The 12,071-nt window shown below is 36.7% G+C and overlaps 1 protein-coding gene across 2 annotated transcripts in view; it reads left to right on the top strand.

The window, feature by feature from the left end:
* Nucleotides 1-12,071, top strand: part of SYCP2L (synaptonemal complex protein 2 like) — a 62,708-nt gene that overhangs the window by 18,832 nt on the left and 31,805 nt on the right. For both annotated transcript variants that reach the window (XM_032648202.1, XM_032648200.1), the window contains 5 exons: nt 5,378-5,520; nt 7,093-7,186; nt 7,665-7,762; nt 8,625-8,682; nt 8,779-8,860. In XM_032648202.1, coding sequence (XP_032504093.1) covers nt 5,378-5,520; nt 7,093-7,186; nt 7,665-7,762; nt 8,625-8,682; nt 8,779-8,860 — 475 coding nt within the window. The remainder of the gene's footprint in view (nt 1-5,377; nt 5,521-7,092; nt 7,187-7,664; nt 7,763-8,624; nt 8,683-8,778; nt 8,861-12,071) is intronic.

Here is a 12,071-nt window from a genome sequence, read left to right as displayed (position 1 = left end):
TTCTTTTTGTTGCAATGGTAAATGGGAGTGTTTCCTTAATTTCTCTTCAGATTTTTCATCATTATTGTATAGGAAATCAAGAGATTTCTGTGCATTAATTTTGTATCCTTCTACTTTACCAAATTCATTGATTAGCTCTAGTAGTTTTCTGGTGGCATCTTTAGGATTCTCTATGTATACTATCATGTCATCTGCAAACAGTGACAGTTTTACTTCTTTTCCAACTTGTATTCCTTTTATTTCTTTTTCTTCTCTGATTGCCATGGCTAGGACTTTCAAAACTATGTTGAATAATAGTGGTGAGAGTGGACATCCTTGTCTTGTTCCTGATCTTAGAGGAAATGCTTTCAGTTTTTCAACATTGAGAATGATGTTTGCTGTGGGTTTGTCATATATGGCCCTATTATGTTGAGGTAGGTTCCCTCTATGCCCACTTTCTGGAGAGTTTTTTTAATCATAAATGGGTGTTGAATTTTGTCAAAAGCTGTTTCTGCATCTATTGAGATGATCATATGGTTTTTCTTTTTCAATTTGTTAATATGGTTTATCACATTGATTGATGTGCATATATTGAAGAATCCTTGCATCCCTGGGATAAATCCCACTTGATTATGGTGTATGATTCTTTTAACGTGTTGTTAGATTCTATGTGCTAGTATTTTGTTGAGGATTTTTGCATCTATATTTGTCAGTGATATTGGTCTGTAATTTTCTTTTTTTGTAGTATCTTTGTCTGGTTTTGGTATCAGGGATGGTGGCCTCGTAGAATGAGCTTGGGAGTGTTCCTTCCTCTGCAACTTTTTGGAAGCATTTGAGAAGGATGGGTGTTAGCTCTTCTCTAAATGCTCAATAGAATTCACCTGTGAAGCCATCTGGTCCTGGGCTCTTGTTTGTTGGAAGATTTTAAATCACAGTTTCAACTTCATTACTTGTGATTGGTCTGTTCATATTTTCTATTTCTTCCTGGTTCAATCTTGGAAGGTTATACCTTTCTAAGAATTTGTCCATTTCTTCCAGGTGGTCCATTTTATTGGCATAGAGTTGCTTGTAGTAGTCTCTTAGGATGCTTTGTATCTCTGCAGTGTCAGTTGTTACTTCTCCTTCTCCTTTTTTATTTCTAATTTTATTGATTTGAGTCCTCTCCCTCTTGCTGAGTCTGGCTAAAGGTTTCTCAATTTGTTTTTCTTCTCAAAGAACCAGCTTTTAATTTTATTGATGTTTGTGATTGTTTCTTTGTTTCTATTTCATTTATTTCTGCTCTGATCTTTATGATTTCTTTCCTTCTGCTAACTTTGGGGTTTTTTTGTTCTTCTTTCTCTAGTCCCTTTAGGTGTAAGGTTAGATTGTTTATTTGAGATTTTTCTTGTTTCTTGAGGTAGGCTTGTATAGCTATAAACTTCCCTCTTAGAACTGCTTTTGCCGCATCCCATAGGTTTTGGATTGTTGTGTTTTCATTGTCATTTGTCTCTAGGTATTTTTTGATTTTCTCTTTGAATTTGTCAGTGATCTCTTGGTTACTTAGTAACGTATTGTTTAGCCTCCATGTGTTTGTGTTTTTTACGTTTTTTTCCCAGTAATTGATTTCTAATCTCATAGCGTTGTGGTCAGAAAAGATGCTTGATATGATTTCAGTCTTCTTAAATTTGCTGAGGCTTGATTTGTGACCCAGGATGTGATCTGTCCTGGAGAATGTTCCGTGTGCACTTGAGAAGAAAGTGTAATCTGCTGTTTTGGGATGGAATGTCCTATAAATATCAATTAAATCTATCTGGTTTATTATGTCATTTAAAGCTTGTGTTTCCTTATTAATTTTCTGTTTGGATGATCTGTTCATTGGTGTAAGTGAGGTGTTAAAGTCCACCACTATTATTGTGTTACTGTCGATTTCCTCTTTTATAGCTGTTAGCAGTTGCCTTATGCATTGAGGTGCTCCTATGTTGGGTGCATATATATTTATAATTGTTATATCTTCTTCTTGGATTGATCCCTTGATCATTATGTAGTGTCCTTGTCTCTTGTAACATTCTTTATTTTAAAGTCTGTTTTATCTGATATGAGTATTGCTACTCCAGCTTTCTTTTAATTTCCATTTGCATGGAATATCTTTTTCCATCCCCTCACTTTCAGTCTGTATGTGTCCCTAGGTCTGATGTGGGTCTCTTGTAGACAGCATATATATGAGTCTTGTTTTTGTATCCATTCAGCAAGCCTGTGTCTTTAGGTTGGAGCATTTAATCCATTCATGTTTAAGTAATTATCGATATGTATGTTCCTATTACCATTTTCTTAATTGTTTTGGGTTTGTTTTTGTAGGACCTTTTCTTCTCTTGTGTTTCCCACTTAGAGAAGCTGGTTTGGTGGTGCTGAATTCTCTTAGCTTTTGCTTGTCTGTAAAGCTTTTGATTTCTCCATCAAATATGAATGAGATCCTTGCTGGGTAGAGTAATCTTGGTTGTATGTTCTTCCCTTTCATCACTTTAAGTATATCATGCCACTCCCTTCTGGCTTGTAGGGTTTCTGCTGAGAAATCAGCTGTTAACCTTATGGGAGTTCCCTTGTATGTTATTTTTCATTTTTCCCTTGCTGCTTTCAATAATTTTTCTTTGTCTTTAATTTTTGCCAATTTGATTACTATGTGTCTCGGAGTGTTTCTCCTTGGGTTTATCCTGTATGGGACTCGCTGCGCTTGCTGGACTTGCGTGGCTATTTCCTTTCCCATGTTAGGGAAGTTTTTGGCTATAATCTCTTCAAATATTTTCTCGGGTCCTTTCTCTCTTGTCTCCTTCTGGGACCCCTATAATGGGAATGTTGTTGCATTTAATGTTGTCACAGTGGTCTCTTAGGCTGACTTCATTTCATTCTTTTTTCTTTATTCTGTTCCACAGCAGTGAATTCCACCATTCTGTCTTCAAGGTCACTTATCCGTTCTTCTGCCTCAGTTATTCTGCTATTGATTCCTTCTAGTGTATTTTTCATTTCAGTTATTGTATTGTTCATCTCTGTTTGTTCTTTAATTCTTCTAGGTCTTTGTTAAACATTTCTTGCATCTTCTCGATCTTTGCCTCCATTCTTTTTCCGAGGTCCTGGATCATCTTCACTATCATTATTGTGAATTCTTTTTCTGGAAGGTTGCCCTTCTCCACTTCATTTAGTTGTTTTTCTGTTTTATCTCGTTCCTTCATCTGGTACATAACCCTCTGCCTTTTCATCTTGTCTATCTTTCTGTGAATGTGGTTATTGTTCCACAGGCTGCAGGATTGTAGTTCTTCTTGCTTTTGCTGTCTGCCCTCTGGTGGCTGAGGCTATCTAAGAGGCTTGTGCAAGTTTTTGACCAGTCCCAATCCTTAAATCCTCCAACCCCCAGTCACCTCATTAACTTATAAAACACTCATCACCCCGGGCATTCCAAGGGCCTTAGAAGCTCTGGTGTCAGGAACCAGGGTCAAAGACCAAATATTAGAACAAAAGGTGCTCCCAGCACCCCATCACTTAAAATGTGTTTCAGAAGCTCTGTGTCAGGAACCAAGGCCAAGATCAAATATATATTTCTTATGGTGTCACAGATGGGAAGAAGCACAAACGAGCAGTTATACAGTCACAAAATTGGGAAGATAGCATACGTTGAGTTGGAGGTGTCTCCTATCTGTAGTAAAGGAAAGGAGTTCATAAACATCTCACTAGAAATGTAAATTAAATATAATCATAAGTTAAGAGTAACTTAATTTATATAGTCATTACCTGTTACTATTCACTTAAGATATGCAAAATATCATTGGTGTTTATTCTGAAGTCAGTATTTTATAAAGACTTCCATGGATTTTCTGACTGGTACCCCTAACATTACATATTTTAAGTTTCTGAACCTGAACTTTGCTGTTGAGGTGATTTTCAGCAACCGACTTGCCAAACTTAATATTCTACACTTCATAAATATATCACATTTTGGGGAGGCTTTAAAATTCATAAAGTGCCTCACAGTAGCTGGAGGAAGTAGGTGTGATGTTTTAGTTTTATAGCAGAGGCAACTGAGGCTTGTGTAGCAAACACTACAAGCAAGACTTGCCTTTTGTGTGCCGAGCCCTTCCTGCTAAGGGGTTGACAGTGTTTTAGGAGCCTGTTGAGGGCAGCCCTCAGGCTATTTCTTCTTTTCCTTGTACGTTTGCATCGAGCCCCGCAGCCCAACTAGCTATTTACATTTTCAGACCTTGTTTAGAATTACTTTTGCTGCAGGGATTTAGAGACTTTCTCTGCAGTGACTGAACGTCCAGTTAAGATCGGCATTTGGGGGATTGTTGAACTTTACTAGAGGCCAACACTGTTGTATAGAAATAGGATCTGAACCATATATTTAATTAAAAATTTTCTAGTAGCCTCATTAAAAAGTTTTTTTTCAAGTGGACTAATTTTAATAATATATATTTATTTCACTCAGTATGTCCAAAATATTAACAGTTTAACATGTAATCAATATGAACAATTAATGAGATATTTTACCTTCTCTTTTTTGGTACTATGTCTTCACAAACTAGTGTGTATTTTATGCTTATAATGCAATTCATGTTGTACTAGCCACATTTCGAGTACCACTGGCCACAGATCTAGACCCAGGTGTGTCTCTTTTTTCCTCTTCATTCTCATCAGTTTGTGACCCTGAGCTTTGCCTGCCCTTTCTTGGGTTTTACTCTTTTCACCCCTGCTGCTTCCAACACAGCTTGTACTTAACTGTGGCTTATTCTTGGGCTCGCTATGAATTGTGGTCTAAACTATTTTCTCTTCTAAAACCAATTACTATTTGTCAGTAAAGGGCTGTTGTCCTGGTAGGAGGCCCTCAAGGAGACTGTTGTCTGAGAATTAGGCCTCTGTGGAGAATGTTTCCATTTCTCTTCTTTAAGTGAATCTGTTGAGATGAGTGTGGATTATTCCAGTTTGTATATCGAGAACAGTGGATTTTATTTTGAATTTTAGAAACGAGTGGGATCTGAGAGAGAAAGAACGAGAATGAGTGTTGTGCTTAATATATTGAGAAGTAAAATACCTGTTACAGATGGTAGCTTTGTATTCACAAATGTTCTTTAAAAAATGGATTGAATTTTAGAAGACAAAATACCTCATTTGCTATGCTGCTAAGTTACTTCTATCTTTGCTAGATTAACTGCTTAAACATATTTGTGTGTGTGTGTGTGTGTAAAAACACACATGTGCATCTAATAAAAATAATTTCAGAGTAACTTTATTCAAATAATTTCTTTTCAACTTCTCATTGTGGAAGAATCTGGACAGTGAACAAATATCCCAGTGCAGTTATTTAAAATTATAAAATTTAAAAATACAACCTTTCAGTATGTTGATCTACATTGGTATACTTTATTTTTGCTAGAAACTGAGATGAAGATGCTCAAAATTTACCTGAAGAAGCCTATTAATATCAGAAACAAAGAAGTGATGAAAATAGAAATTCATTTTGAATTGCAATTCAACATAGCACAAGCTTCCATTAAAGCTTTAGGAGATGACAAACAGGTGGCATGTTTAATTCTTCTTGATTATTTATCAGTAAATATGTTTTAGTATGTTTTCATGTCTCTTACATTTCCATGTTGGGGTTTTAAAAATTGAGATATAATTGACCTGAAACATATTAGTTGCAGGTGTAAATCGTAATGATTCCATTTTTGTATATATTGTGAAAAAATCGCCACAATAAGACTAGTTGACAACTATCACCATTGTTAGAAGTTTTTCTTTTGTGAACAAAAAAAATTTAGAGAATTTAGTCTCTCAGCAACTTTCAAATATGCAATATAGTATTAACTATAGTCACCATGTTGTACCTTACATCCCCATGACATATTCATTTTATAACATGAAGTTTGTACCTTTTGACCCCCTTCACCCATTTCACCTACTCTCAACCCCCTCCTCTGGAACCACCAATCTGCTCTCTGTATCTATGAGCTTGTTTTTGTTGTTGTTTTTAAGATTCCACATATAAGTGAGATACGGTATTTGTCTGTCTCTGTCTGACTTATTTCACTTTTCATAATGCCCCCAAGGTCCACCCATGTTGTTGCAAATGGCAGGATTTGCTTCTTTTTTTATGGCTGAATAATAGGCTGTTTTAAATATAGATAGATAGATACACGCACATATATATGTGAATCCAGCTAGATGTTTGTCAATTTTGTTTATATTTTCAAAGAACCAGCTCTTAGTTTCATTGATCTTTTCTATTGTTTTTTTAGTGTCTTTTGTTTATTTCCGTTCTGTTCTTCATTTGCTTCCTTCTACTAACTTGGGGTTCATTTAGTTTTCTTTCTAGTTCCTTGAGGTATAAAGATATGTTATTTATTTGAGTTCTTTCTTTTCTTTATTATTATTATTGTTTTGGTCACTCTGCATAGTATGTGGGATCTTAGTTCCCCAACCAGGGATCAAACTCGTGCCCCCTGTATTGGAAGCACAGAGTCTTAACCACTGGACCACTAGGGAAGTCCTTCTTTTCTTTTCTGATGTGGGCATTTATCACTATGAACTTCCCTCTTAGAACTGCTTCTGCTGCACCTCATAAGTTTTGGTGTGTTGCATTTCCATTTTCATTTGCCAAAAGTTTTTTTTAATCTCTTTTTTGATTTCTTCATTGACCCATTGGTTTTTCAGAAGCGTGTTATTTAATCTCCATGTATTCATGAGTTTTCCAGTTTTCTTCTTGTAATTGATTTCTAGTTTCATACCACTGTAGTTGGTAAAGATGCTTGATATGATTTCAGTCTTCTTAAATTTATTAAGACTTGTTTCGTGACCTAATATATGATCTATCCTGGATTCCATATGTGCTTGAGAAGAATGTGTAATCTGTTGCTTTCGGGTAGAATGTTATGTATATGTCAAGTCCACTGGATCTAACGTGTCATTTAAGGCTGATGTTTCCATATTGATTTTCCATCTGAGTGATGTATCCATTGATGTAAGTGGGGTATTAAAGTCCCTTCCTATTATTGTATCGCTATCTATGTCTCTTTAGGTCTGTTAATAATAAATTTTTAAAAGGATTACTGCTTTTAAAAATCGTGTGATTTTTGGTTTTCATTTCAGGTGAGGCCTGACCAGACGAAAATCTCCTCAGACCTTTCTGGTGAGTTTAAGGAAGAAGACACTGAGATTCCTAGCAGCCACGAAAGAGAGACAGGTATATTGGGAAATAACAAAATTTCTTACCTGGATTCCATAGAGAAGCAATGATAAAATATTACTTGAAAGAGGTCACTGAAAACCTGTGGTCATATAGGAGTAATTAATGTGTTATTATACCTTTGGAGAAAAAAAAGTTGCTGATTAAACCTTGAACTATTTTCTCCGCCTGATACAGTTTGTCTTGGGGTCAATTGGAAATGACAAAAGAGAAATTATGATGGGGTGGCAGGAGGCAAGTGTGTAGGGCCCTGTCTACCCATGAAGCTGGCCCTGCACAGGTTACATATCTCTTATGAGTTAGACCCAAAAGCAGTTTTCCAAGGTGCCCATAGCAGGTCCTAATTACCAGCTCTTACCAAAATATGGTGATGTACTTGCAGTATGAATCTCATAAAGAGCATTTGGAGGGTGTATGCAGCATTGTGTATGGTTATTGTTACCATTCTTTGTTGCTCTTTTCTTAATGTGTATAGACCAAGCAAAGGAATCTACCGAGCTGGCAGAGTTAACCAGTGCTGAAGATAACAATTGTCTAACAACTCTCCCCTTAAATAACCAGTCTGAGCCTACTGTGAGTACAGGGAACTGGGGACAAGATTCTGAACTGTATCCACCAGGACGCTGGCAGGTGGAAGCTGACTCTCCTGCTTGTTGTCCATTTTCTCCTGGTCAACCATCTCTCTCTTTTTTTCACTATCCCCTCCTTTAAATTACTTTTGCCTGCCGTGTTTATTTTTTCTCGACTTTCACTCATCTTGGCTCTCCCGCGGAATGTGTCACTTGGCTGGCTTTGCCTCCTTCCCTCATTTGGGATCTGGAGACTGAGTTTGGGAAAAGCAGCCTAATGTTTGGAATCAGACCTGGTTTTCACTTACTGATTGTGGGAACTTGGGAAAATTACTTAACATCATTGAGCCTGAGGCTTCTCATCTGTAAAGCAAGGGTAATAGCTGGTTTACAGTGTGGCTGTCTTAGGATTAAAAGCATAAATACATAAAGCACCTAACACACTGCTTGGCATGTATTGGTGTTCAGTCCATTTTCCTATGTTTGATTACATGGACACATTATACAGAAATGTGATAGTGTTATGATTTTTTTTTAAAAACAAATACACCAAAGATTATTCCTCCAGATAGATTGTCTCTTTGGGAACTTGTACATATCTCGACAATTATGATGCTGTTGAAGACATTTGTAAGTCTTCCTTTGATGTTTCCCTTAGTAACTCTGAGACACTCTGTGATTGTCTTTGATGGTGGCGAATCTTCTGAGGGTAGATATTGGTGTTTCTGGAACAGCCAACAGTCATTTGGAGCTAAATCTAATGAACAAAGAGCCTGATATCCTACTATTTAAATGCTTTTCTTTGGAATTGTAAAAAATTTCAAAGACAACATAGTTAAACTTAGGTATATATGTTTTTCCTGCAGCAAACAAATACAGCTGACAATTCACCTGAAAAATCGAAACTGGATGATACACAAAAAGGTCAGATTCTTTTTCTGTCATAAGACTTGAATGGTATATTTAAATGTTTACCTGAGATGCTTAATAATTTTTGTTTTTCATTTTCATGCTTGGAAGTTACTTCAAAACTTGAAAATTCTTTAGATTTACAAGCACCATCAGCAAAAATGCAGGTTCCTGAATTAAATGATACATCTAGGTACGTGATTTTCAAAACTCATAAGCCATGTAGATTACTGTTAATTACAATTCGACTGTCTAGGTTTTCCCCCTTTTTTGCATGTGGCTGTGCTCCACCCAAGGAGAGAGCATTGTGTGCAGTTTTCTGCAGAATGATTTGAGCAGGGCTGGAAAGTTCTCTTGACCTATGCGTCTCTACCATTATAGTCCCAGTGTTATCTTTGGTGATGTAGTTTTCTGTAGCAGAACACTGAATATCCCTCGCCAGAAAACGTGTATTTCTTGGCATTATTTTATTGCCACTTTCCATGTAGGCCTCTGAAGAATGGGTCATACCTGTGATTTTTTTTTTTACAGCTTTATTGAGGTATAACTGAAATAAAATAAATTGTACGTATTTAAAGTGTACAATTGGATGTATACTTTGACATCAAATTTTTGACACAGTTTTTTTTAACATCTTTATTGGAGTATAATTGCTTTACAATGGTGTGTAGGTTCTGCTTTATAACACAGTGAATCGGCTATACATACACATATATCCCCATATCTCCTTCCTCTTGTGTCTCCCTCCCACCCGCCCTATCCCACCCCTCCTCTAGGTGGTCACAAAGCACCGAGCTGGTCTCTCTGTGCTGTGTGGCTGCTTCCCACTGGCTATCTATTTTACATTTGGTAGTATATATATGTCCATGCCACTCTCTCACTTCATCCCAGCTTACCCTTCCCCCTCCCTGTGTCCTGAGGTCCATTCTCTACATCTGCATCTTTATTCCTGTCCTGCCCCTAGGTTCGTCATAACCTTTTTTTTTTTTTAGATTCCATATATATGTGTTAGCATACTGTATTTGTTTTTCTCTTTCTGACTTACTTCACTCTGTATGACAGACTCTAGGTCCATCCACCTCACTACAAATAACTCAATTTCGTTTCTTTTTATGGCTGAGTAATATTCCATTGTACATATGTGCCACATCTTCTTTATCCATTTATCTGTCGATGGACACTTAGGTTGCTTCCATGTCCTGGCTATTGTAAGTAGTGCTGCAATGAACATTGTGGTACATGACTTTTTTTGAATAATGGTTTTCTCAGGGTATATGCCCAGTAGTGAGATTGCTGGGTTGTATGGTAGTTCTATTTTTAGTTTTTTAAGGAACCTCCGTACTGTTCTCCATAGTGGCTGTACCAATTCATATTCCCACCAGCAGTGCAAGAGTGTTCCCTTTTCTCCACACCCTCTCCTGCATTTATTGTTTGTAGATTTTTTGATGATGGCCATTCTGACCAGTGTGAGGTGATACCTCATTGTAGTTTTGATTTGAATTTCTCTAATGATTAGTGATGTTGAGCATCCTTCCATGTGTTTGCTGGCAGTCTGTATATGTTCTTTGGAGAAATGTCTGTTTAGGTCTTCTGCCCATTTTTGGATTGGGTTGTTTGTTTTTGTGATATTGAGCTGCATGAGCTGCTTGTATATTTTGAGATTAATCCTTTGTCAGTTGCATCATTTGCAAATATTTTCTCCCATTCTGAGGGTTGTCTTTTTGTCTTATTTATGGTTTCCTTTGCTGTGTAAAAGCTTTTAAGTTTCATTAGGTCCCATTTGTTTACTTTTGTTTTTATTTCCCTTACTCTAGGAGGTAGGTCAAAAAGGATCTTGCTGTGATTTATGCCATAGAGTGTTCTGCCTATGTTTTTCTCTAGGGGTTTTATAGTATTCGGCCTTACATTTAGGTCTTTAATCTGTTTTGAGTTTATTTTTGTGTATGGTGTTAGGGAGTGTTCTAATTTCATTCTTTTGCATATAGCTGTCCAGTTTTCCCAGCACCACTTATTGAAGAGGCTGTCTTTTCTCCATTGTATACTCTTGCCTCCTTTATTAAAAATAAGGTGACCATATGTGCGTGGGTTTATCTCTGGGGTTTCTGTCTTGTTCCATTGATTTATATTTCTGTTCTTGTGCCAGTACCATACTGTCTTGATTACTGTAGATTTGTAGTATAGTCTGAAGTCAGGGAGCCTGATTCCTCCAGCTCCGTTTTTCTTTCTCAAGATTGTTTTAGCTATTCGGGGTCTTTTGTGTTTCCATACAAGTTGTGAAATTTTTTGTTCTAGTTCTGTGAAAAATGCCATTGGTAGTTTGATAGGGATTGCATTGAATCTATAGATTGCTTTGGGTAGTATAGTCATTTTCACAGTGTTGATTCTTCCAATCCAAGAACATGGTATAGCTCTCCATCTGTTTGTATCATCTTTAATTTCTTTCATCAGTGTCTTATAGTTTTCTGCATACAGGTCTTTTGTTTCCTTAGGTAGGTCTGTTCCTAGGTATTTTATTCTTTTTGTTGCAATGGTAAATGGGAGTGTTTCCTTAATTTCTCTTTCATATTTTTCATCATTAGTGTGTAGGAATGCAAGAGATTTCTGTGCATTAATTTTGTATCCTGCTACTTTACCAGATTCATTGATTAGCTCTAGTAGTTTTCTGGTAGCATCTTTAGGATTCTCTATGTATAGTATTGTGTCGTCTGCAAACAGTGACAGCTTTACTTCCTCTTTTCTGATTTGGATTCCTTTTATTTCTTTTTTGTCTCTGATTGCTGTGGCTAAAACTTCCAAAACTATGCGAATAATAGTGGTGAGAGTGGGCAGCCTTGTCTTGTTCCTGATCTTAGAGGAAATGCTTTCAGTTTTTCACCACTGAGAACAATGTTGGCTGTGGGTTTTTCATATATGGCCTTTATTATCTTAAGGTAAGTTCCCACTATGCTTACTAAATGGGTGTTGGATTTTTGTCAGAAGCTTTTTCTGCATCAATTGAGGTGATCATATGGTTTCTCTCCTTCAATTTGTTAATATGGTGTATCACATTGATTGATTTGTGTATATTGGAGAGTCCTTGCATTCCTGGGATAAACCCCACTTGATCATGGTGTATGATCCTTTTAATGTGCTGTTGGATTCTGTTTACTAGTAATTTGTTGAAGATTTTTCCATCTATGACATACAGTTTTTGACATATGTCTACACCCAGGAACCATCACCACAATCAAGATAAGGACCGTATCCGTCATCTCCGAGAGTTTCTTCCTGCCCCTTTGAAACCCCTCCCTCCTGTCTTTCTGCATTCCCACCCCGACCCTTGGCAATCACTGGTCTGCTTTCTGTCACTATAGATGAGTTTGTAGTTTTAAAAATCTATTTAAATGGAACCAAACAATAAGTAC

This window comes from Phocoena sinus, chromosome 11, assembly GCF_008692025.1.
Source record: "Phocoena sinus isolate mPhoSin1 chromosome 11, mPhoSin1.pri, whole genome shotgun sequence".
NCBI classification, from domain to species: Eukaryota; Metazoa; Chordata; class Mammalia; order Artiodactyla; family Phocoenidae; genus Phocoena; species Phocoena sinus.
This window is presented reverse-complemented; position numbering and strand designations above follow the sequence as displayed.